The 26,400-nt window shown below is 42.7% G+C and overlaps 1 protein-coding gene across 7 annotated transcripts in view; it reads left to right on the forward strand.

The window, feature by feature from the left end:
- Positions 1-2,192: 2,192 nt before the first annotated feature.
- The window catches only part of Ccdc171 (coiled-coil domain containing 171), a 316,277-nt gene continuing 292,069 nt past the window's right edge, over positions 2,193-26,400 (forward strand). For 4 of the 7 annotated variants that reach the window (XM_070007650.1, XM_070007684.1, XM_070007698.1 and 1 more), the window contains exons 1-3: positions 2,356-2,587; positions 8,138-8,271; positions 13,471-13,626. In XM_070007650.1, coding sequence (XP_069863751.1) covers positions 13,583-13,626 — 44 coding nt within the window. In that variant the 5' untranslated portion in view covers positions 2,356-2,587; positions 8,138-8,271; positions 13,471-13,582. Of the gene's footprint in view, positions 2,207-2,355; positions 2,588-8,126; positions 8,272-13,470; positions 13,627-26,400 lie in introns of those variants that run through there. The other 3 variants (XM_070007659.1, XM_070007674.1, XM_070007666.1) reach the window with 3 other exon arrangements.

The raw sequence follows: 26,400 nt of genomic DNA on the forward strand, positions 1-26,400 counted from the left end.
AGTACAAGCATCTTTTTAAATTTACTCCCAAATAGTAGTGTTTTTCTGTTTGTTAATGCAAGTGAGAAAGAAGAGTTATTGTGAGATTTGGAAGAGGCAAAGCTAGAAAGGCAGCTAGGAGATAGAGAGTTTTGGTGGGCAGAGGAAAAGTTTGAGTTTTATTCTGTAAGCAATAAGGAGCCACTTGAAGAATTAATTCAGATAGTACCATAATCAGAGCTATGCTTTAGAAAGATCATTTCTGTTGTACCATATGAAAGGAACAAAGGACCAGAGCCACCAAGAACAACAATTATGCAAAGGCCTTTCAGTTGGAAGAACTAATACCCAAACAGCATAATAATCCAGCACCTGGCATCTGAACCTTCTGTGGGAGGTTATAGAAGGGTCAAAAGGACTTGGCTCATCTGGTGTTTAAGAAGCCCTGAGGCCCACATGAGTGCAATGAGCTTGTAACACTCCCTAGTGTAATAAATATACACATGTGCCCCTAGGCCTGATTTGATTTTTTAATGTTTTTTTTAATCCTCTTCTCTCATAGTTGCCAGTTTAAAAATGCCCTAGATGTTAATTGCCAACTGAACAGAAGAAGGATGTGAGTGATTTGCCTTAGACCACAACAAGGTCCTCATTATAAGAAGTCTGGAGAGGGACCAATGAGAAAAAAATACAGGTGCTCAATAGAAGGCATTAAAAAAAATAGGAGGCTTAGAGCAAAAGTAGGATTCTTGGATGTGTGAATTAAGACCTTGAGAGAGAAGATTCTGTTTTCCTTGCCTTAGTGTCTAGGAGATTAGAAGCTTTATAAATAGGCAGAAGAGTAGTTTGTGTGAATCCCATGGTAAGTTGAGAAAGATAATTACATTTTAGATATTCTAGATTCAATACTATCAGACTTCAAAGTGGCACTGTTGAAATGGAAATTAGAAGTGCAAAACTCTACCACTAAGTCACATTCCCAGCCCTGAACTAATTTTTCATTTAAAATGTACATTTACCATTTGTTCTTGCTACACCTTTTTATAATGCTATTAAAACTTACATAAGAAATTACAAAATATTATTTAGAGCTTGTAAAAAGAGCTCTAATCTTACTAGCTTTATGTATTTTTCCATTACATTTGGAGCTGGTTAATTCTTTTTTTTTTCCTTAAGCCTCTTTCTTTTGAAGCAATTATCCTCTTTCTAGCCAAAGTATTAGGAAGCAGAGACAATCTTCCCTTTAAATCTAAATGACTAAACTCAAACCAATTAAGGTTTCAGAGACACAAGAACCAAGGAGGTTTTAATCTCAATTTATATTTGCATTTATGACCATTGCCTCTCCAGAGGGAGAGCTGGGGAAAGTCGACCCCTACACCTTGGTTTCAGGTTGAAGACAATCGACAGGGGACTAGTTTAACATCAAAGGCTTTTTTGTGTTAAACACCTTTTTGGAAAGGAGCATACAATCCTTAATCAAAATCCTGCCAATTTGCATTGTTCTTTGGGGAATAGGCTTTCAAAAGCCAAGGAACAAAAGAGGATTTGGTTTTCCAATCTCCCCAAAGCAGCGGCAGATTGTGAAGCAGCTAACAAGAGAAATCAGAGTACTGTACACATTATGGAGGTGTGTGTGTGTGAGAGAGATCGAGATCTGTTACACACTATTTATAACAACAGGAGCGTCAACAGATGCACTGCATCGACCTGCATGCTCCCAACCCCGTTTATCTCCTTCCCACCCCAAACTGGGATACAAAGAGGATGGGAGGAGGGGACTCTTGCAGCCACCTGGGCGGCAGCCCCCCAGAGCAGTCCCTGGAGGCCCTGCGCCCCGCCCAGCGCGCGGTGGGGGTCGGGTTCCCCGGGCTCGCCCGCTGGGGTAAAGGTGCTCCAGCTGGGTTCTGGCCTCGGCGATGCTTACTCAGTAAGCTGGCAAAGGGGGTGAGCAGCGGGAAGCTGCGCTCCCATTAGGCTCAGCAAAGCGGGAGGGTCTCCGTGACCCGAGAACCCCCTGCGGAGCCACGGCAGCGCGAGCGCGAAGGAAGGCGCCGGGAGGAGGAGCTCCTGGTGCGGGAACGCGCGCGCCCGCGCGCCCCGTGCACGCGCGTCGGTGCCTCCTCCCCCTCCTTTCCCCTCCCCAGCAACAGCGCATGCGCCGGCCCAGGCGAAGGCGCGCGGCTTCGCGGGCGAGCTCTCCCAATCAGAGCCCGGCGTTCTCCGAGTACGTATCCCGGAGCCGCCGGCAGAGGGCGGCGGGTGGCGGGAGGCGGGAAGCGGGAGGCTGGTGGCAGGCGGCGGGAGCCGAGGGCGGGCCCGACGGCCGGGAGGGGGGGTGAGACCGGGGCGGAGCCTGGAAGGCCCGAGAAAGTCCTAGAAGGTGTGTGTGAGGGAAGTTCCTTCTTTCCTCAGCCCCCGGAAGTGGCAGTTGTAAACTTCACCTGCGGGGGGCGGGGTATTCCCCCCTCCCTCCCCCCTCCTTGCCCCCCCTCCCCCGGGTCCTAGAGGCTCTCAGGTTCCAACAGTTTTCATTCGGGGCCTCCTACCCGGAGGCTGGGAGCTGCCTCCGGGTCTTAGGACCTCTGGACCACAAAGCCCCCCCGAGGTAACGGGCTCGACTGGGACGGGAGGTGTGGGGCGGGGCCGCGGGGGACGGGGTCCCCCGGGCTGGTTTGGGCCGCCCCGGGGCCCGTCGTTAGCCGGGACACGCCTCCCCAGCCGGTCCTCGCCCCACTGCAGCTAGATCTCGGTGGAGCATCCTAGAAAGAGAAGAGCGGGTAGGATTCTACCTCCCCACAGTCAGCTCCTAGGGGCACAGCCACGCCATTCACTCATTCATTCATTCATTCATTCCTCATCATTTGTCATTCATTCATTTGCCAGCCCCAACCGGAGTCCGGCAAACTAAAGAACGAGTTGTGCCAGACTGGCTTTTGCCTTCCCTCCAAGACTTGGAATAAGTCAAGCTGTGAGTTTTTCTAAAGCTAGATTTTCTACAGTTGGCCTCTCAGTTTGAATGTTTATTCCATGCTGGTATTTTTTTTTTTTTTGTTTCTCTAGGCAGATATTTATTAGAAAGGATGAGTATTCAACTCTTCCTAATACCTTACCCACCGATAAGTCTAATGATCTTGGAGGAAAGAACCTACCATTTCCTCATTTAACAGTGCCTCATAACAGAAGAGTGGTTAGAGCAGGAAGTGAACGTGGTTTCCTATGAAATGCATAGGCAGCACAGGCACTGCCACCTGCTATAAAGGAAAAGCGAAGGAGCGGTTTCATTCAGTACTTTTCTGTATTAGTCCCGGCTTAGCCATTTTATTAACAGTGTGACTTTAAGCAAACCACTTAATCTACCTGGGCATTAGATTCCTTCTTGGTCTGATAAGAGAACGGACTTAGTTTCTGAAGTCTGTTTTAATGAACCCAGGGGCCTGTACGGGTATCTTCTCTGGTGAGCTACATCCTCAGCCCTTAAACATTCTCTCCCCTCTCTTTTTTCTCGCTCTCCTCCCTTCCCCCCCTTTCCCCCCCTATTGGTTGTGGGGCTTGAACTCTGCTGCTCCTCAGCTCTTCAGCTCAAGGTGAGCTTCTACCACTTGAGCCACAGCACCACTTCTAGTTTTCTGGTGGTTCATTGGAGATAAGAGTCTCACAGATTTTCCTGCCTGGGCTGGCTTTGAACCTTGATCCTCAGATCTCAGCCTCCTGAGTAGCTAGGATTACAGGCTTGAGCCACCAGTGCCTGGCTCATAAACATTCTCTTTAAAAGTAAAATGTGAAACTGCTGATGGACGGACGGGGTGGTTTTCTAAGGATGAAAGCACTGAATGAAAAAAGATGGGTTTACATTCAGGAATCCAAGCTTCCTTGCTGCTTGAAAAGGGTCGCGTGAATTGAGGATGACATTTGGGGGCTAGGAAAAAAGATTTATTTGGTGAGCCATTAAACATAAGAAAAGGATAGATTATATTCTGAAAGACCTTTTCATTTTCTTATAATTTTACTTTTTTATTGGGGGGGGGTCCGGTCGTGGGGCCTAAACTCTGGGCCTGGGCACTGTCCCTCAGCTCTTCAGCTCAAGGCTAGCATTCTACCACTTGAGCCACAGCGCCACTTCCAGCTTTTTTCTTTTTGCTTATGTGGTGCTAAGGAATTGAACCCAGGGCCTCATGCATGCAAGGCAAGTGGTCTACCACTGAGCCACCTTCCCAGCCCCAGGGCTTCACATTTGCTCACATGTTTCACTGGCATTCTACCACACCTCTTGCCCTGCTTTTTGCGGGTTATTTTGAAGTGTATAATTCAGTGGTTTTAGTATATTCATTATGTGTTACAAAAATCACCACTAACTCCTGAATATTTTCTTTTTTTTTTTTTTTTTTTTGTCGGTCATGGGGCTTGAACTCCGGGCCTGGGCGCTGTCCCTCAGCTCTTCAGCTCAAGGCGAGCGCTCTACCACTTGAGCTACAGCGCCACTTCCGGTTTTCTGGTGGTTTATTGGAGATAGGAGTCTCACGGTCTCTCCTGCCCAGGCTGGCTTTGAACCGTGATCCTCAGATCTCAGCCTCCTGAGTAGCTAGGATTACAGGCGTGAACCACCAGCGCCCGGCATGAATATTTTCATTATCCATAAAAGAACCTGTTATCAGATGCAGTGCCCTCTTGTTCTTGAATCTCTGGTAACCATGAGCCTTGTTTGTCTGAATTTACCTATTCTGGACATTTCAATCTGTTGAAAGGCTTTACTTACTTGTTTTCTATGTTGTAAGCTTCATTAGTCAAATGATGTTTCCTATTACTCCCCCCCTTTTTGTTTTTTTGCCAGTCCTGGGGCTTGAACTGAGGGCCTGGGTGCTGTCCCTGAGTTTCTTTGGCTCAAGGCTAGCACTCTACCACTTGAGCCACAGCTCCACTTCTGGCTTTTTCTGTTTATGTGGTACTGAAGAATTGAACCCAGTGCTTCAAGCATGCTAGGCAAGCACTATACCACTAAGCCACATTCCTAGCCCTTACTCCCCATTTTTTAGGAATACTGGTACCTACTTTTTTTTTTTTTTTTGGTCGGTTGTAGGGCTTGAACTCTGGGCCTGAGTTCTGTCCCTCAGCTCTTCAGCTCAAGGCATGTGCTCTACCACTTGAGCTACAGCTCCACTTCTGGTTTTCTGGTGGTTTATTGGCGATAAGAGTTTCATGGACTTTCTGCCTGGGCTGGCTTTGAACCTCAAATCTCAGCCTCCTGAGTAGCTAGGATTACAGGCATGAGCCACTGGTGCCCGGCCTGGCACCTACTTTTTAATCATTAATAATTCTGATTCATATTTTTATGGCTTAAGATCATAAAGTCTTTTAGTCATTTTGAAGTAGTTACAGTTTTCATGTCTTTTGTATGTCTTTCTACAGTACTTTTCATTCATACTATTCCTTTCTTTACTCTTTTTTTCTCATATTAACTCTAGCTTTTGACCACAGTGCTTTTCTTTTTCTTATTTTTGTGGGCAATTAAAGTGACCTAACTTGAGAATGAGATAAAGCTGAGAAAAGCTTTCCTTCTTTCCTTCCTTTCTTTCTTCCTCCCTTCCTCCCTTCCTGCCTTCTTCCATTCCTCCTGCCTGCCTTCCTTCCTTCCTTCCTTCCTTCCTTCCTTCCTTCCTTCTCTCTTTCATTTCTTTCTCTCTCCCCCCCCCTCCTCCTTCTTCTTCCAGTTCTGGGCACAGTCCCTGAGCTTCTTTTGCTCAAGGCTAGTGCTCTACCACTTGAGCCACAGTGCCACTTCCAGCGTTTTCTGTGTATGTAGTACTGAGGAATCAAACCCAGGGGTTCATGCATGCTAGGCAAGCACTATACCACAAAGCCTCATTCCCACACCTTGAGGAAAGCTTTTATAACTCTTCATAAAATTTAATGTATTTTTCTATGTGTCTGTTAATGACTCTAGTGCTTGCTTTTTGTCTTTATATGCCCATTTATTTGCTACTGACAATTCCACTCGACACCAAAATCTTCTATTACAAATCAAATATTTGAAAATCAAAACACAGTGAATCATCTAATTCTTACCCAATACCTAAATGACCCAATACTGATTAAGTGTATGCAAATAACTATTTCCTATCACAGACTTTTTAGCAAACAAATGACTGGCATTGAGGTACAAAGAGATGCATAGCATCAAATTAAAAAAAAATCACTGATCACATGATACATTAGCTATTCAAAATTCCTGTCCTCTAGAATCAGTGTATTGTAGCATTCAGGAGCCTTTTGTTCATAGGCTGTATTCAATCAACACCATGAGACTGATTCCTTATAAGACTCTCTGCTGTAATCAGACCCTAATCTTTTTTTTTTTTTTTTTTGGGTCCGGTCATGGGGCCTGAACTCTGGGCCTGGGCACTGTCCCTCAGATCTTCAGCTCAAGGCTAGTGCTCTACCACTTGAGCCACAGCGCCACTTCCGGCTTTTTTCTTTTTGCTTATGTGGTGCTGAGGAATCGAACCCAGGGCCTTGAGCATGCAAGGCAAGCGCTCTACCACTGAGCCACCTTCCCAGCCCATCAGACCCTAATCTTGCAAGGATCTTGGTCCCAATCATTCCTCAAACAATAGGTGGAGGTACATCTGAATTGCTTTTATTCACTCTGGTCAAGGCTGCTGTCTGGGCCTCATCCCCAGGCCCTAGCCCAGGTCCTCTGCTGAGGGATGGAGGAGCACACAGGCGTCCTACAGCTGCTGCTCCCTGGCCCTGCTGGCGGAGTGGGGAGTAGGGAGCTCGACTTCCACATTTGGACTCAAGAAGTCATGGACCCCAAGGAAGCTGGAGGGGGCGGAGTCTTCTAAATCACTTGAGGTGCTGTCTTTGTCAGACACTTCAGAAGACTGAGGTGCTGTCTTTGTCAGACACTTCAGAAGACTCCGGGGTTAGGGTTTGTCAAAGTCCCTCTGAGGCGTCCATTGGCAGCTATGTGGAAGAGCTGAGAATAAGTCTCCAAAGAGGCCCGGGAAAATTATGCACTCCTTGCCTCCAGCAAGGAGTAGCAGCCTCAGTGCTTGCCTTTTGAGACCTCTCTTTCTCTTCTTTCTCCTCTCTCCTCTAGTGTGGTCTGAGCCATCTCCTTACTTTATTTTCCCTAACTTGCTACATTTTGATTCCATCCCCAGTGGTTTTTCTTTAGTTTGACCCCTCCCCTCCAGGGAGGGGACCTTGGTGGGTCAGTAGTATATGAGATTTGGACCAGCCCATTCATGACTGTCTTACTGAGTGCCCTATCTTGTTTGATAATTTGTTCTCAAATTGGCCAACAATAAGTATCTAATGGCTCTGTGGGGGTTCTGTTCATGTAATTTCCCTCTCCTTTCCCCTCTAGACATGTCCTGCGCTCCTGCAGGTTCTGTGGTCAAATGCCATGTCACTTGAGTTACACACCTAATTCCTAAGAGTCAGTGATTCACCTAATCTATAATGGGAATGGTATCCCATCACCTTTGCTATGGTAGCAAGTCATAGGTTGTTTATGGTTAAGGTAAGGATATGATATAAAAGAGTAATCCTGGACTAGGTCTTGTGGTTTACACCTGTAATCCCAGCTGCTCGAGAAACTGGGAGGTTTTAGGTTCAAAAGCTAGCCTGGGGGCTGGGAAGGTGGCTCAGTGGTAGAGCGCTTGTCTTGCATTCATGAGGCCCTGGGTTCGATTCCTCAGCACCACATAAGCAGAAAAAAAAAGCCGGAAGTGGCGCTGTGGCTCAAGTGATAGAGCACTAGTCTTGAGCTGAAGAGCTGAGGGACAGCGCCCAGGCCCAGAGTTCAGGCCTCACGACCGGACCCAAAAAAAAAAAAAAAAAAAAAAAAAAAAAAGCTAGCCTGGACAAAAAGTTTGTGAGATCTCATTTCAATGAACAAGCCAGATATTGTACTATATATTTGTAATCCAAGATATGTAGGAGGTATAGATAAGAGAGATGTCTAAGACCAGCCTGGGCAAAAAGGTGAAACCTTGTCTGAAAAAAACAAAGGCTAGAGGTGTGGCTCAAGTAATAGAGTCATACTGGTTGTGAAGTTGTGGGATCATCTGATTACCATATTATCTGTATGAATGATGTGGAAATTGAAGAAATTAATAAACTGGGCTCCAGCGATTCACATCTGTAATCTCAGCTTCTCAGGAGACTGAGATCAGAAGATTGAGATTTGAAACTGACCAGGACAGAAAAATCTACAAGACTCCATTTCCAATTAACCAACAAAAGCTGACCTGGAAGCATGATGCAAGTGGTAGAACACCAGAGCAAGTAAGCCAAGAGAGAACATGAGACATTGAGTTCAATCCCCACTCCCCCGTACCAGAAAAAAAAAAAAAAGGAAAAAAAAAAAAAAAAGAAATTGAAGAAACTTATCCCTAAGTTCTGAGCTCTTTGTGGAAACTACTATCTGTCTGGAAGAGCATTTAGATGTGAAGATGTTAGATGCTGAAATATGCTGAAAATTTGTGATTTTTTTTCCCACTTAGTTTTTTGTAATAATGGGGATCAAATATCCTATCAATTTCCTTTCCTATAAGATAAACGGAAGGCTGTTGGTACCTCTTGTGCCATATGTGTACATATATGTGTGCAGTTTATTCCAAATGCATATTTTTTCCCAGTTTCCTACTCTTCTTCCATTCTGAAGGCAATTTCTTTGGGATTTACCTTTGGGAAAATAGTGGTGAAATGATTTGGGGACTCAGTATCCAAACGGTCTGGATTGGTAGTTTTTCCCTGACACCCCTACTTAATGGCTACCTGGTCTTGGACAGTCTTTAGCCTCTCAAAATCAGATAGGTTTCCTTAGTTGAAGCAAAGATAATAAACCTGAGTAAGGGAAGGGGTGACATTGTCAAAAAGAAATGTAAGTCGGGGACCGGTGGCTCATGCCTGTAATCCTAGCTACTCTGAGGTCTGAGGATGGCAGTTCAAAACCAGCCCAGGCAGGAAACTCCGTGAGACTCTTATCTCCAATAAACCACTAGAAAACCGGAAGTGGCACTTTGGCTTAAGTGGTAGAGCACTCGCCTTGAGCTGAAGAGTGCAAGGACAGTGCCCAAGCCCAGAGTTCAAGCTCCACGACGGACCGAAAAAAAAAAAAGAAAAGAAATATACTCTACCTGACATATGTAACTGTAATCCCTCTGTACATTACCTTTATAATAAAATTAAAAATGGTCTGGGAAGGTGGCTCAGTGGTAGAGCGCTTGCCTTGCATGCCTGAGGCCCTGGGTTCGATTCCTCAGCACCACATAAGCAAAAAGAAAAAAGCTGGAAGTGGCGCTGTGGCTCAAGTGGTAGAGCGCTAGCCTTGAGATGAAGAGCTGAGGGACAGCGCCCAGGCCCAGAGTTCAGGCCCCACGACTGGACCCAAAATCAAACCAAACCAAACCAAAACAAAAAAAAACTAAAAATTAAAAGATAATAAATCTGAGGTAAAATAACAATAGTCACTTTAGGAGTCATCAAAGACCTTGCAGATGGAATTGGGGTTTTACAGTTATTGTTGGATGTTTGGTCCTGTAACTATATGACTTTTTTTTTTTTTTTCTTTTTTTGGTCTGGTCATGGACCTGAACTCTGGGCCTGGGCGCTGTCCCTCAGCTCTTCAGCTCAAGGCTAGCGCTCTACCACTTGAGCCACAGCGCCACTTCCGGCTTTTTTCTTTTTGCTTGTGTGGTGCTGAGGAATCGAACTCAGGGCCTCATGCATGCAAGGCAAGCGCTCTACCACTGAGCCACCTTCCCAGCCCCCTATATGACTTTTATTAAGGCATTTATACTTAATGAGTCTTAGTTTTCTCCTTTGAAAAATGGGATAATTCTTTCATTACAATGTTGTCAGGAGCAAAGTTCTAGGCATAATTAAGTAGTAAGTTGCTCAATATATTATTAACTGATATTTGTGTGTGCCTACTACTGTTCTCAAGTTATTTAGGTCCTAGAGAAATTGGATTCTTTATCTGTGACCTTTTGGCTGATAGTTCACTTTTTTTTTTTTAGGCCAAACTATTTTATTAGTTTATTACTCTTGAATATTTTGTGTTTGTGGTAGACTTTACTTCTTTACTTCTTCTTCTTTTTTTTTTTTTTTTTTTTTGCTGGTTGTGGGGCCTGAACTCTGGGCCTGGGCGCTGTCCCTCAGCTCTTCAGCTCAAGGCTAGCACTCTACCACTTGAGCCACAGTGCCACTTCCAGCTTTTTCTGCTTATGTGGTGCTGAGGAATTGAACCCAGGGCCTCATGCATGCAAGGCAAGCGCTCTACCACTGAGCCACCTTCCCAGCTCTGAGACTTTAGTTCTTGGTACTGTGTGTGTCTTCTCCTTAGTCTCTTTATTTGAATTTTTTTTTTTTTTAAATCCCCAGTGGTCCCTTCTGAGGCTTGCTTAGTGGGAGCAGAGACAGAGCACACTGGTATTTTGTTCCTCTTTTTAGTCTTCAGGCTGTCTTTTTTTCTTTTTTCTTTTTGTTGGCCATGATGCTTGAGCTCTTCAGCTCAAGTCTAGGGCTTTCCACCACTTGAGCCACAATGCTACTTCTAGCCTTTTCTGTTTATGTGGTGCTGAGGAATCGAGCCCAGGGCCTCATGCAAGCACTCTACCACTGAGCCACCTTCCCAACCCCTTCAGGATGTCTTTGTACATTCAAAATGTCAATAATTATTTCATTATTTCTTTCCCCTTGACCAAATCACTTCAAGTTTTACCTGTTCCCTTTCTTAATCAGGAATAATGCTTTTCAGAGTTCTATGTTAAGTAATTAAAACTGAAGGACAGGAACTTGATATGGCTGCTGGATGGGTGGGTTGGTAGTGCAGAGTGATGGGAGGGGTGACTGATCAAGATTCAGTGTACAAACAAATGTACATGTAAATCTATAACCCTTTTGTAGAGTCATTAGAAGATAAAAATGAAGAAAAATTAACAACAAAAACCCAGTGTCTTCTTAGAATATTGGATTTCTATGAACAGACGTTCTCGTGGTTTATTAGTATTTGCATATATTTGGATGCTGTGAATTATTTTCTCTCTGTTTAGCATATTTACCCAGAGATTCCTTAATACTGAAGTAAGGTAAATTGGCTCTGTATAAGTTGAAGTATCTCCTATAGAAGAGGGTTCTAGGAAGTAGGCAGGCTAAAGCAAGTGACAAGTTCTCTTTCCTTCTTTTTTTTTCTTTTGTCAGTTGTGGGGCTTGAACTCTGGACTTGGGCGCTGTCCTTCAAGGCGAGTACTCTACCACTTGAGCTACAGCGCCAATTCTGGTTTTCTGGAGGTTTATTGGAGATAAGAGTCTCATGGCCTTTCCTGACCAGGCTGGCTTTGAACTACTCAGCCTCCTGAGTAGCTAGGATTACAGGCGTGAGCCACCAGCACCTGGCTCCTTCTTCCTTTTATCTTTTTGCAAAAAGGCCTTTGAAAATTACCATAGATTAAATTATTAAAAGTTAATTTATGGGGGCTGGGAAGATGGCTCAGTGGTAGAGCGCTTGCCTTGAATGCCTGAGGCCCTTGGTTTGATTCCTCAGCAAAATGAAAAAGCAGGAAGTGGTGCTGTGGCTCAAGTGGTAGAGCGCTAGCCTTGAGCTGAAAAGCTGAGGGACAGCGCCCAGGCCCAGAGTTCAGGCCCCACAACTGGACCCCCCCCAAAAAAAAAGTTAATTTATGAAGAAGGCCTTTTGTACACATTAGTAAAAAAAAGATTTTTATAGAGATATCTCTATGATCAAGAGAGTTAATCATTATTATTCTTTTCTATGTTGGTATTGGGCTTGAACTCAGGGCCTCTTGCTCTCACTTGGCTTTCTTGTTCATATATGGACCTCTACCACTTGAGCCTTGGCCCTACTTTTTTGCTGTTTTTTTTTTTAATTATTATTTTTTGAGATGCAGTCTCAAAGACTTTGCTGCCCAGGATGGTTTTGAATTTTAATTGTCCTGTTATCAATGAACCACCAGTGCCAGCTGAGTTTTCTTTTTTTTGTTTTTTATTTTTGTTTATCAGTGAGAGTTTACCTGTCTAGTGAGAGAGAGATAACTGTAGTTTTCTTTCCCAGGACTTGCTGAAAAAAAAAAAGGACATTTTAAACTGTACATTTTATTGGATTGTTAGCTTTTAAAAAAATTTTTTATTTTTATTTATTTTTTTTGCGTCCAGTCATGGGGCCTGAACTCTGGGCCTGGGTGCTGTCCCTCAGCTCTTCAGCTCAAGGCTAGCGCTCTACCACTGAGCCACCTTCCCAGCCCCTTTTTGTTATATGTCTTTTTCGTGTTTAAAAAAAAAATTTCTATTGAAGAACGCTGAATAAAAGAAACCACAAATCACCATTGGACCTTTTATTTGGGAGTGGTTTGGACTTTTCAGTTGCAATATTGTTTTATAACTATCTGGTTGGGCAGAGGGAGTAGGTGATTCATGCCTGTAATCTTAGCTATTCCTGAGGTTGAGACCTGACCATCTTTGTTCAAACCCAGCCAGAAATTTGTTACTCATCTACAATTAACCACCAAAACAGCTGGAAGTGGAGCTTTGCGTCAAGTGGTAGAGTGCTAACCTTGAGCCTGAAAACTCAGGCCTTGAGTTTAAGCTTCAGGACCAGAACCAACAAAACAAAACAAAAAACTTCATTAGGAGGAGCAGCTTGTTTTTTTTTTTTTTTTTAAAGAAATAGAATTCTCTGTCCTGCAGTTGGGTGCTACGTATTCCATTTCCAAGTTCAAGCATAATTTGTTATTCTTTTTTCACAATTATTTTTTTGATAACTTTTCATATAAAATAATAAAGTAAATACCTGTCCTTTCAAGAAGGACCATCTTTGTGGGTTTTCTTTTCTTTAAATGTTTTTGTCATTTTTGCTTCCAATGCTTTTTTTTTTTTTGTCCATTGTGGGGCTTGAGCTTGGGGGCTTGGTGCTGTCCCTGAACTCTTTTGGTCAAGGCTAGTGCTCTCCCTCTTTGAGCCACAGTGCTACTTCCAGTTTTTCTGGTAGTTATTTGGAGATAAAAGATTCTCATGGGGCTGGGAAGTTGGCTCAGTGGTAGAGTGCTTGCCTCACAAGCATGAGGCCCTGGGTTTGATTCCTCAACACAACATAAGCAGAAAAAGCCAGAAGTGGTGCCGTGGCTCAAGTGGTAGGGTGCTTGCTTTGAGCTGAAGAGGTGAGGGACAGTGCCCAGGCCCAGAATTCAGGCCCCATGACCAAAAAAAAAGAGTCTCATGGACTTTGTTGCCCAGGATGGCTTTGAATTTTGATCCTCAGATCTCAGCCTCCTGAATAGCTAAGATTACAGATGTGAGCCACCAGTGCCTGCTGCTTTTTAAAAATAAACCCTTCTTTTAAAAAATCACTTGTTATACAATAATTTAAAAAAAATTAGCAACCAGCCTATAGATCAATAGAAAAATAATCAGTTCTTTCAGGAATCAAATATAAACTTGCTGTTGTATTGTTTATTATATTAACAGACTTTAGTCCACCTAACCTGTAACACAGACATCTTGAACAATTTCAATCATCAATAAAGAACTATATCATTAAGAAACAGTGGGGTATTTTTAAGGAGTTGGAAGACTTACCATGAGTGTAAACTCTTCAAATAGTACCACTGGTGATACTCAAAGGTAAGCCTTCAGTCTCTTTTTTTTTAGTTGAAAAATTCTATTGGTTGGAAGGAACAAGTAATTGTGACTGTCAGAGCTAATTGTAAGAATTTTGATGGAAGCATAAAGGAAGTAAAAATATCTTGGAAAGGAGGAAACAGGATGATGCCTTATAAACATAGCTCTGGGTCCAGAGATTCTATAGGGCCTATTATGCTTCTTTGTTAACTTTGTTAACGTTGTGTATGTGAAGTTTGTCCTGAGACTAGAGCTTTGGTTGTTCTTTTCCATTACTCTAAATCTTTTACTTGTGTTTCTGCTTATTTCCACTTGGGTTTGGCCATTATTTCATTTTGCCATAATGTCTGTGATTCTAATTTCTCTTGTTCATCTCAGTAGCTCTAATTGCTTCTGCTTAAGCATTTTTTTAGTTTTAGCTCTACTGTTAATTGCTCTTGTTCTTTGTATCTCTCAGTTTACATTTTGAGAAGATGCATTTAATTGCATCATTTTAAGGTAGAATGAGATTTTTTTTGTTCTGTTGGTCATGGGGCTTGAACTCTGGGCCTGGGTGCTGTCCCTCACCTCTTCAGCTCAAGGCTAATGCTATACCACTTGAGCCACAGCACCACTTCTGGTTTTCTGGAGGTTTATTGGAGGTAAGAGTCTCATGGACTTTCCTGCTTGGCTGGCTTTGAACCGAGATCCTCAGATCTCAGCCTCCTGAATAGAAAGGATTACAGGTGTGAGCCACCGGCGCCCAGCTTGCTTCATCTTTTTTGTATAATAGATTTCTTTATACCTTTGAGTAAGGTGATTAATTTTAGTTCATTCACCTATGGTATGTGGGGTATAGTATTCTAAGGTTTTACAAAACTGGGCCCTTGAGGAGAATGCAACTTTCTATTAAGTATAGTTTTAAAAAATGTAAGTATAGAAATTGAACATATATATGCAGAACTTTTTTTTTGTCAGTCGTGGGACTTTGAACTCTGGGCCTGGGTGCTGTCCCTCAGCTCTTCAGTGCTCCACCACTTGAATCACAGCACCACTTCTGGTTTTTTGGTGGTTAATTGGAGATAAGAGTGTCACGGACTTTCTTGCCCGGGCTGGCTTTGAACCATGGATTGTCAGATCTCAGCCTCCTGAGTAGCTAGGTTTACAGGTGTGAGCCACTGGCACCTGGCTATGTAGAACTTTTTTTTTTTTTTTTTTTTTGGTCGGTCGTAGGACTTGAACTCTGGGCCTGGGCGCTGTCCTTAAGCTCTTCAGCTCAAGGCGAGTGCTCTACCACTTGAGCTACAGCGCCACTTCCGGTTTTCTGGTGGTTTATTGGAGATAGGAGTCTCATGGTCTCTCCTGCCTGGGCTGGCTTTGAACCGCGATCCTCAGATCTCAGCCTCCTGAGTAGCTAGGATTACAGGCGTGAGCCACCAGCGCCCGGCTTATGTAGAACTTTTATAGTCACATAACAGAAATGCTCTGCTAAATCTAAAATCATTGGGGATTATATTCCGTTTATTTAATTCTGTTTTCAAAATAATTTATTTAAAAGATATTCTACAAGCCAGGTGCAAGTGGCTAATGTCTATTATCCTAGCTACTCAAGAGGCTGAGATCTGATAAATGTGGTTCAGAGTCAGCTTGGGAAGTCAAATCCATGAGACTTTTATTTATTTTTATTTTTTATTTATTTTATTTTTTAAAAAAATTTATTGTGAAAACACTGTACAGAGGGGTTACAATTACATGGGCAAGATAATGAGTACATTTCTTATCAAGCATTGTAGCCTCCTCCTTTGTTTCCCCTTCCCATCCCTTCCCATCCTCCCCCCACCCCACTCCAGAGACTTTTATTTTCAGTTAACCAGCAAAAAGCTGGAAGCAGAGGTATAGCTCAAGTAATATATTACCAGTGTGAGGGGGAGATTGCTGAGGGAGCTGAAAGGCCCTGATTTTAAACCACAGTAATGGCAGAGACAAACTGCAGAAGCATCATGGGGGTTGGGAGGGGATAGTCTTTCTCGTACTTAATTTGGCAAGGATAGATCTAGATGGTATACATGTTTGAATGTAATCCTACTTCTTAGAGTTTATTGCCAGTAATATTTTGGGAATATTTGTCCAGACTTTTTCCTACAAAAGTATTAAGATATTAATGTTACAATAGTTCACATTAGTTTCATTCTTTTTTAGCTTGGAAAGGGAAAATGACTAGAAATCTTTCATATTATTAGTGGCTACATTATTCTTCATAATTCTAGAATTTGAGCAAAATTATTTAAATTACCGCTAACTTATATACATTTGTCTTTTAACAGATTCTAATTCATATCAGTGGAATATGTAGTCTTTGTCTTCTTTCACTGGACTTATTCTTGAGCTTTATCATATTGTAGCCTGTATCAAAATGTTACTTCTTTTTATTGCTGAATATTCTATGGTATGGATATACTACATTTTGGTTATCTATTCAGTAGTTAGTAGGTGTTTGAGTTGTTTCCACTTTTTTTTTTTTTTTTGTCGATTATGGGGCTTGAACTCTGGGCCGGAGCGCTGTCCCTCAGCTCTTCAGCTCAAGGTGAGTGCTCTATCAGTTGAGCTACAGCACCACTTTTGGTTTTCTGGTGGTTTATTGGAGATAAGAGTTTCATGGACTTTCCTACCCGGGCTGGCTTTGAATGGTGATCCTTAAATCTCAGCCTCCTGAGTAGCTAGGATTACAGGTGTGAGCCACCAGGCCTCTGCTTTGTTTCCACTTTTGACTTCTATGAACATTTGATACAATTCTTATGTCAGCAGGGGGCCTGTGCTCACACCTGTAATCCTAGCAGTTTGGGAGGCTGAGATCTGACGATCATGATTGGAAGCCAGCCTGGGCAGGAAAAGCCATGAGATAACTCTAATTAAGCACCAGAAAACTGGAAGTGGAGCTGTGGCTCAAAGTGGTAGAGTTCTAGCCTTGAGCACAAAAAGCTCAGGGACAATGCTTAGATCCTGAGTTCAAGCCCTATGACCAAAACCCACCCCCCAATCTTTATGTTAACATATTGCTTCTCTTGTTAAGCCTTTTTTTTTTTTTTTTTTTGGTCCAGTCGTGGGGCCTAAACTCTGGGCCTGGGCGCTGTCCCTCAGCTCTTCAGCTCAAAACTAGTGCTCTACCACTTGAACCACAGCGCCACTTCCGGATTTTTTTCTTTTTGCTTATGTGGTGCTGAGGAATCGAACCCAGGGCCTCAGGCATGAAAGGCAAGCGCTCTACCACTGAACCACCTTCCTAGCCCTGAGTTGATTCTTTTAAGTAGCATTGTTGTATCATATAGTAAATCTGTGTTAAAAAATGTAAACCGCCAAATTGTAATCCTTCCAACAATATACGAGGGTTTTAGTTTCTTTTTTTTTTTTTTTTTTGGTCCGGTCGTGGGCCTGAACTCTGGGCCTGGGTGCTGTCCCTCAGCTCTTCAGCTCAAGGCGAGCGCTCTACCACTTGAGCCACAGCACCACTTCCAGCTTTTTTCTTTTTGCTTATGTGGTGCTGAGGAATCGAACCCAGAGCCTCAGGCATGCAAGGCAAGCGCTCTACCACTGAGCCACCTTCCCAGCCTGGGTTTTAGTTTTTTAACATCCTTCTCAATACTTTTTACCTAATTTTTAAATTTTAGCCTTTCTAGTGAGTGTGAAGTAATATAGCATTGTGATTTTAAACATTAATAATGTTAGGTTTTTTTTTTTTTTTTTTGCTTATACTGGGGTTTGAACATGGAAAATCATTCTTGCTCTGCTTGCTTGCTCATGGCTGGTGCTTTGCCATGCCATTTAAGACATTCCTCTAGTCCAGCTTTTTGCTGGTTAATTAGAGATGTTCTGTTGGACTTTTCTGCCTGGGCGAAGCTGGAACCATGATCCTTGATCTGAGCAGCTAAGATTACAGGTTAGAGCTACTAGTAACCAGCATCTTTATATATTCTTTTTGGCCAGTCATATACCTGCCTTGGTGAAATGTCTTTTTAGATCTTTTCACCATTTTTAATTGGTCATTTCAAATTCATTTATTCATTCATTCATTCTCTCATTCATTTCAAATCTTTTCCGGAGACCTGAGTTTTAAACTCATGGCCATAATTGCTAGGCAGGAACTCTAATTTTTTTTTTTGGATCCGGTCGTGGGGCCTGAACTCTGGGCCTGGGCGCTGTCCCTCAGCTCTTCAGCTCAAGGCTAGCGCTCTACCACTTGAGCCGCAGCCCCACTTCTGGCTTTTTTTCTTTTTGCTTATGTGGTGCTGGGGAAATTGAACCCAGGGCCTCAGGCATGTAAGGCAAGCGCTCTACCACTGAGCCACCTTCCCAGCCCAAGAACTCTAATGTTGAGCCTTGTATCCAGCCCTTTTGCATGCTAGTTATTAATTTAGTGCTAGTATAGGGTTTGAACTGAAGACCTCACCCTCTCACTTAGCTTTTTTATTTTTTAATTCAGGGTTGGTGCTTTACCTCTTGAGCCACACTACCATTTCCAACTTTTTGCTGGTTAGATGGAGGTAAGAGTCTGGTGGATTTGGCTATCTGGGCTACCTCAAACCTTGATACTTAAGATTTCTGCCTTTTTTGTTGTTGTAGTTGGTCGTGGGGCTTGAACTCTGGGCCTGGGTGCTGGCTCTCAGCTCTTCAGCTCAAGGCAAGCGCTCTACCACTTGAGCCACAGCACCACTTCCGGTTTTTCTGGTAGTGTATTGGAGATAGAGTCTCATGGACTTTTCTTCCCGGCTGGCTTTGAACCTTGATCCTCAGATCTCAGCTTCCTGAGTTGCTAGGATTACAGGCATGAACCACTGGTTCCCTGAGGGCGATTTCTGCCTTTTGAATAGCTAAGATTATAAGTGTGAACCACAGTCACCCAGCTAGTGGTATTTTTTTTTAAGATTGGGACTTGTTTCTTACCTGATTGTGAGTCTGGACCATATTCTTTCTGTTTTTCACTTCTTGCTGCAGCTAGTATAACAGATAGTTGACTCCATGTTCAGTTTCTTCCACTGAAGTGGAATCTCACGGATTTTTTTTTTTTTTTTTGCCTGAACTGGCCTGGAATTTTGATCCTCCCAATCTCAGCCTTTCATGTGGCTGAGATAATGTGTGCTACCATGCCCAACTGTTGGGTGTCTCATATGTTTGTTCTGGCTAAACTCAAAGCACAATTTTCCAATCTCAGTTTTCCAAGTAGATAGGATTACAGTGTGAGGCATTAGCACCTGGCTATTGATTCATTTATTGAGATACCACCTCACTGTATAGCCCAGAATTCTTTGTATATTATGAATACAAACCCTTTATCAGATATTTTCCCTTTTAGTGATTTGACTTCTTTCTTCCCTTTCCCTCCCTTCCTCTCTCCCCTTCTCCCCTCCCCTTCATTCCCCTTTTCCCCTTCCCCCTTCCTCCCTCCTTCCCTCCCTCCCTCCCTCCCTCCCCCTTCCTTCCTGCCTGCCTGCCTGCCTTTCTAAGCTGTTTTTTTCCATCTCATCTCTTGATTTTTTTTCATGTTATTAGTTGATACTTTTCTTTTTTTTTTTTTTTGGTCCGGTTGTGGGGCCTGAACTCTGGGCCTGAGCACTGTACCTCAGCTCTTCAGCTCAAGGCTAGTGCCCTACCACCTGAGCCACAGCGCCACTTCTGGCTTTTTTCTTTTTGCTTATGTGGTGCTGAGGAATCGAACCCAGGGCCTCAGGCATGCAAGGCAAGCACTCTACCACTGAGCCAACTTCCCAGCCCCGATACTTTTCTTTCAACTGTATCTACTGATTTCTACTACAGTGACCTTATAATCTTGGTTAAACTTGTTATTTTATGTACATTATTATAGTTGTGAAAATTTTTATTTGAGTTATATAGTACTGCTGAGTAAAAATTTTTTCTGATAAATGTTGTTTTCTTTGGATATTTTTACATTAAAATTTTTTTCCTTTTATTATAAAGGTGATATACAGGGCTGGGAAGATGGCTCAGTGGTAGAGTGCTTGCCTTGCATGCATGAGGCCCTGGGTTTGAGTCCACAGCATCACATAAACAGAAAAAGCCTGAAGTGGCGCTGTGGCTCAAGTGGTAAAGCTCTAGCCTTGAGCTGAAGAGCTGAGGGACAGTGCCCAGGTCCAGAGTTCAGGCTCCATGACCGACAAAAAAAAAAAAAAAAGGTGATGTACAGAAAAGAGGTTATAGTTACACATGTCAGGTAACAAGTACATTGCTTTTTGGACATTGACACCCCTTTCCTTGCTGTCTCCTAGTTTTTCTGTCCAGTCCTACCCTCATGTTTTATAGTTCATTTCTACATAGTGTCTAGTGAGTACTACTGCTGCATTTGTTCACCCTTTGTTCCTCCATTTCTGTGCCACCCCTTAAAAGACAGATAAATGAACAAACAAGACAGAAAAGAAAACACAACAGCAACAAGAAAAAGCCTGTTTCCATTTTCTGGAGTTTATTTTTGATAAATAATTATTTTATATGATCAGAGGCACATAGGCATTGTGACTTTGTGTTCCACCCCTAAGAGTATCTTCCTTTGGTTTCATTGTGTGTGAATGCCTAGAGTTCTGTGTAATTCACCATGTTCAGTATATTTTAGATCTAGCTTCTTTCCTTGGATTTAATGGTTATTTATGTCTTGGTTTGCTTAATTTCTATGAACTTATCATGAATCGAACTAAGCTGTAGGAATCATGCCTCTACCAAGCTCTATGACTCTCCTTTCAATATGTTCAGATATTTTCTATTGCTTTCTATCATCATCTTTTTTTTTTTTTTTTTTTTGTCGGTCGTGGGGCTTGAACTCTGGGCCTGGGCGCTGTCCCTCAGCTCTTCAGCTCAAGGCGAGCGCTCTACCACTTGAGCTACAGCGCCACTTCCGGTTTTCTGGTGGTTTATTGGAGATAGGAGTCTCACGGTCTCTCCTGCCCGGGCTGGCTTTGAACCGCGATCCTCAGATCTCAGCCTCCTGAGTAGCTAGGATTACAGGCGTGAGCCACCAGCGCCCGGCTATCATCATCTTTTTAAATAAATAATTCCTAGAGGCTCTGGCCAGTCCAGTTGGGACAGATTACCTTTTAAGTACTTTGCTGAATAAATGTCATCTTAGTATTTCTTTTTATCCCTATCCTGGAAATCCTTTCAATGCTTTCTTTTTTTTTTTTTTTTGGGTCCAGTTGTGGGGCCTGAACTTTGGGCCTGGGCACTGTCCCTCAGCTCTTCAGCTCAAGGCGAGTGCTCTACCACTTGAACTACAGTGCCACTTCTGGTTTTCTGGTGGTTTATTGGAGATAAGAGTTTCACGGACTTTCCTGCCTGGGCTGGCTTTGAACTGAGATCCTCAGATCTCAGCCTCCTGAGTAGCTAGGATTACAGGTGTGAGCCACCAGCACCCGGCTCAATGCTTTCTTATGTGGAAAACTCTTACTCTAGGATCTGAAGTCTCAGTTTAGGTCCTTATTTTGGTGGAGCATATTCTCCATTAGCCTCCTAAGAACGTTTATGGGAGGTATATATTTTGAGATGTTGCAAATCTGAAGTAGCCTTCCTTACTGTCTTGTCTTTGAATGATAACTTGGGCAAAAGTTCTAACTTGGAAATTATTTCCCTTAGAATTTTGTCAGGCATTGCAGCATTATTTTCTAATTTCAAATGTTTCTTTTGAGAGTTGATGCCAAACATAATTCTTAATCTTTTATGTAGAGTTGCATAATGTCTTACACTTGTAATCTCAGCTACTTGGGAGGAGAAGATCAGGAGAATTACCAGGATTTAAGGCCAATCTGAGCACAAAGTTAGTGAGACTTTTTTAGTCAATAAGCTGGGCATAGTGGTGCATATCTGTGATCCCATCTATGGTATAGCTTAAGTGGGAGGATGCCTGGCTTGAATGAGACTTGGAGTTTAAACAGTTCTCATTAGAGGAACTGTTATCTGTGCTGAGGTTTGAATTCAAGTCCTTATGCATGCTTGGCGGCATTCTGCTGCTTGAGCCATGCCTCCAGACTGGCTTTTTTCTGGCTATTTTGGAGATGGTGTCTCTAGGACTTTCCTGCCCAAGCTGGCTTCAGAACTTGATGATCTGGATCTTGGCCTACTGAATAGCTAGGATTTAGTGTGTGTCACTGGCACCTGGCTGGAGGGTTCTCCCAACTCCATTGTCTGATATTTTTCAGCATTGAACACACATTGAACTAATATTCTTCAGAATGTCTACTTTTTTTTCCTTTAATGATTTCTTTTCTTCCAGAAAGGCATTATAGGTTAAAATGACATATCATGGAGCCAAACTGTGAAGTATGAATTCCATTTCTGTCTCATATTAGCCCTGTTAAGTAGGGCAAATGACCTTATTTTCCTGATTTGTAAATCAGGGTCATAATGGTATCTCTCTAACAGGTATCTAACTAGCAGTGTTATTAAAAAGATTAAATTTATGGGCTGGGAATGTGGCTTAATGGTTGAGTGCCTACCATGCATGAAGCCCTAGGTTTGATCCCTCAGTAGGTACCATATAAACAGAAAAAGCCAGAAGTGGTACTATGATTCATGTGATAGAGTGTTATCCTTGAGCAAAAGAAGCTCAGGGACAGTGCCTATGCCCTGAGTTCAAGTCCTAGGACTGGCAAAAAAAAAAAAAGATTAAATTTATATGTTTAAAATGCTTAGATGAGATTTTTCTCCCTCCCTCCCCTTCTGTCTCTCATGCTTTCTTTTCTTTTCTTTTTTTCATTGGTCGTTGGTCATGGCTTGAACTCAGGACCTCGGAACTGTTCCTGAGCTTTTTTGTTCAAGGCCAGTACTCTACCACTTTGAGGCAGAGTTTCACTTCTAGTTTTTAGGTGGTTAATTGGAGATAAGCATCTCACAGACCTTCCTGTTGGGGCTTGCTTTGAACTATTATTATCAGACCTCAGCCTCCTAAGTAGTTAGGACTACAGAAGTGAACCACCAGTGCCTGGCTCAGATGAGTGTTTGTAAAGCAATATTGCTTTTTGTTAGCAATTTAGGTTATGGTTATTATTATTATTATTTGGTAGTGGGGCTTGAACTCAGGGCCTAAGTGCTGTCTCTGAGCTCTTTGCCTCAAAGCTAGTCCTCTACCACTTTAACATGGTGCCACTTTTGGCTTTTGAGTGGTTAATTGGGGATAAAAGTCTCCTGGGGACTTTTATGCCTGGACTAACTTTGAACGTGATCCTAAGATCTCAGCCTCCTAAGTAGCTAGGATTATAGGTGTGAACCATCAGTGCCATGCCTGGTTTATAATCACATTTGATAATTCTTTCTATAGACTTTTTTTTTTTTTTTGGTTGGTCATGGGGCTTGAACTCTGGGTTTGGGCGCTGTCCCTGTGCTCTTCAGCACAAGGCCAGTGCTCTACCGCTTGAGCCACAGTGCCACTTCCTGTTTTCTAGTGGTTTATTGGAGATAAGAGTCTCACAGCATTTCCTGCCTGGGCTGGCTTTGAACTGTGATCCTCAGATCTCAGCCTCCTGAGTAGCTAGGATTATAGGTGTGAGCCACAGTCACCTGGCTTCTATATAGATTTTGAACCTCAGTGGTCTTCTTCTTCTTCTCTTTTTTTTTTCTTGTTGTTGGTTGTGGCGCTTGAACTCTGGGCCTGGGCACTGTCCCTCAACTCTTCAGCTCAAAGCAACCCTCTACCTTTGAGCCACAGCGCCATTTCCGGATTTCTACTGGTTTATTGGAGATAAGAATTTCACAGAGACTTTTCTGCCCAGGCTGACCTCGAACCATGATCCTCAGATCTCAGCCTCCTGAGTAGGTAGGATTACAGGCATGAGCCACCGGTGCCTGGCTCAGTCTTCTTTTTTTTTTTTCCTTCAAATTTTTTATTGTGATTAATGTGGTTTCCCAAATTTCACAGTATTGTGGGATAGTGATGCTTAGTTAAAGTCACAAACATATTCTAACTTTCATAGGACAAATTGTCTATCATGGTCTATAACATTTATGAGTTCTATGAGCTTTGCAGTATAGTTATTTCTTCCACTTTGGGTGATATGTACATTTCTTTTGTTTTGCATAGCATCAGCTGTTCCCTCTTTCCCACTTGTTCCCTCCCTCCCATCGCTGCCATTGAGTTGCTTAGTTAATTTTGATCAATGTCCAGTGCAGCTGATGGGTCCCACTGTTGTATGTTTTTCCCTGATTCCCTCTAGTTCTGTGTCCTCCTCCTGGTTCCCCTTCCGTGTGCACATATATACCATATATGTGATAACCAGCATGGGGTTATTTAGTAGTGATTCAACCAGATGAGTGGAAGTCCTTTGTTTCTTAAGTCTTGTTAATTTTGTCATGTTACCTTACATTTTGGATTTAACATCCACTTATCAGGGAGACCATGTGCCGTTTGTCTCTTTGCTCTTGGCTTACCTTGCTCAGCGTGATTTCTTCTAGCTCCATTCATTTCCCTGCAAATGCCATTATTTTGTCCTTTCTAATGGCTGCATAATATTCCATTGTGTATAGATATCACAAGTTTTGGATCCATTCATCTGTGGTGGGGCATCTGGGTTGTGTCCATATCCTGGCTATTGTGAACAGTGCTGCAATAAACATGGAGGTGCATGTGTACTTGTATACTGATTCCTGTTGTTCAGGATAGATGCCTAGAAGTGGTATGACTGGGTCATAAGGGAGGTCAATATTTAGATTTCTGAGGACCCTCCAGACTGCTTTCCAAAGTGGTTGTATAAGTGTACATTCCCACCAGCAGTGTAATAGGGTTCCTCTTTCTCCGCATCCCCTCCAGCATTTGTCGTTGGCTTACTTTTGAATGTAGGCCATTCTGACTGGGGTAAGTTGTTATCTCAGGGTTGTCTTTATTTGCATTTCCTTCACAACCAGGGATGATGAACATTTCCTCATGTATTTCTTTGCCATTTTTATCTTGTCTTCTGAGAAGTCTCTCTTTAGTTCCCTTGCCCATTTAGTAATTAGTTTGTTAGGTTTGGGAGGGATTAGTTTCTTGAGTTCCCTGTATATACTGGATATTAGCCCCTTGTCTGATATATTGCTGGTAAATATTTTTTCCCAGTTAGTTGGTTGTCTTTCTAGCTTGGTTGCTATAGCTTTAGCTGTGCAGAAACTTTTTATTTTAAGGTAGTCCCATTTGTTGAGTGTCTCTCCAATTTGTTGTGACCCTGGGACTCTGTTCAGGAAGTTCCTGCCTGTGCCTATAAGTTCAAGTGTCTCTCCTACTCTCTCGTGCAGTAGTTTCAGAGATTCAGGTTTGATGTTAAGGTCTTTAATCCATTTTGAGTTGATGTTGGTGCATGGTGATAGGCTGGGGTCCACTTTTAGTCTTCTGCATGTGGCCTCCCAGTTTTTCCAGCACCAGTAGTTGAAGAGGCTGTGTTTCTTCCACTGTATGTCTTTGGCTCCTTTGTCAAATATCAGCTGACTGTAGGCGTGTGGTTTTATTTCTGGATCTTCTATTCTATTCCATTGGGTCTTCTGGTCTGTTTTTGTGCTCGTACCATGCTGTCTTTGTTATTACGGCTCTATAGTAGAGTTTGAAGTCTGGCGTCAAGATCCCTCCCATGTTGTCTTTTTTTCCTAGAATTGTTTTGGCTATTCTAGGTCTTTTGTTGTTCCATATGAATTTTTGGCCTGTTTTCTGTATTTCAGAAACGTACGTCATTGGGATTTTAATAGGAATTGCATTGAATTTGTATATTAATTTTGGCAGTATTGCCATTTTCACTAATATTATGTCTGCCTGTCCAAGAGCATGGAAGGTCTTTCCATTTCCTGGTGTCTTCTGTAATTTCTTTCTTTCAGTTTTATAGTTTTCATTAAATAATTCTTTTACATCTTTGGTTAGGTTAATTCCTAAATATTTATTTTTTGAGGGGTTCTTGTGAATGAGATTGCTTCTTCCTTTATTTCCCTTTCTGCTTGTACATTGTTGGTGTATAGGAAGGTGACCAATTTTTGTGGGTTGATTTTGTATCCTGCTACTTTGCTGAAGTGGTTTATAATTTCTTTTTTTTTGGGTCCGGTCATGGGGCCTGAACTCTGGGCTTGGGCGCTGTCCCTCAGCTCTTCAGCTCAAGGCTAGTGCTCTACCACTTGAGCCACAGCGCCACTTCCGGCTTTTTTCTTTTTGCTTATATGGTGCTGAGGAATCGAACCCAGGGCCTTGAGCATGCAAGGCAAGCGCTCTACCACTGAGCCACCTTCCCAGCCCCGTGGTTTATAATTTCTAAGAGTTTGGGGATGGAGTTTTTGGGATCATGAAGGCATAGTATCATGTCATCTGCAAAAAGGGATAGTTTAATTTCTTCCTTCCCTATGTGGATCGCTTTAATGTCTTTTTCTTGCCTTATTGCCCTGGCTAAGGGTTCCAGGACTATATTGAAGAGGAGTGGAGACAGTGGACATCCTTGCCTTGTTCCTGATTTTGGGAGAATTGGTTGTAGTTTTTCCCCATTAAGTATAATATTGGCTATTGGTCTGTTGTATATGGCTTTTATTGTTTTAAGGAATGTTCCTTCTATACCTATTTTCTCCAGGGCTTTTAACAGGAATGAATGTTGTATCTTATCAAAAGCCTTTTCTGCATCTGTGGAGATAATCATGTGGTTCTTGACCTTGGCTCTGTTGATGTGTTGGATCACATTTATTGATTTACATATGTTAAACCATCCCTGCATCTCTGGGATGAAGGCTACCTGGTTCTAGTGTATGATTTTTTAAAAAAAATGTGTTTCTGGATTCTGTTAGCTTGAATTTTGTTAAGGAGCTTTG

The sequence above is a fragment of the Dipodomys merriami genome, unplaced genomic scaffold, assembly GCF_024711535.1.
Source record: "Dipodomys merriami isolate MVZ:Mamm:240054 unplaced genomic scaffold, mDipMer1.0.p SCAF_11, whole genome shotgun sequence".
Classification (NCBI taxonomy): Eukaryota; Metazoa; Chordata; class Mammalia; order Rodentia; family Heteromyidae; genus Dipodomys; species Dipodomys merriami.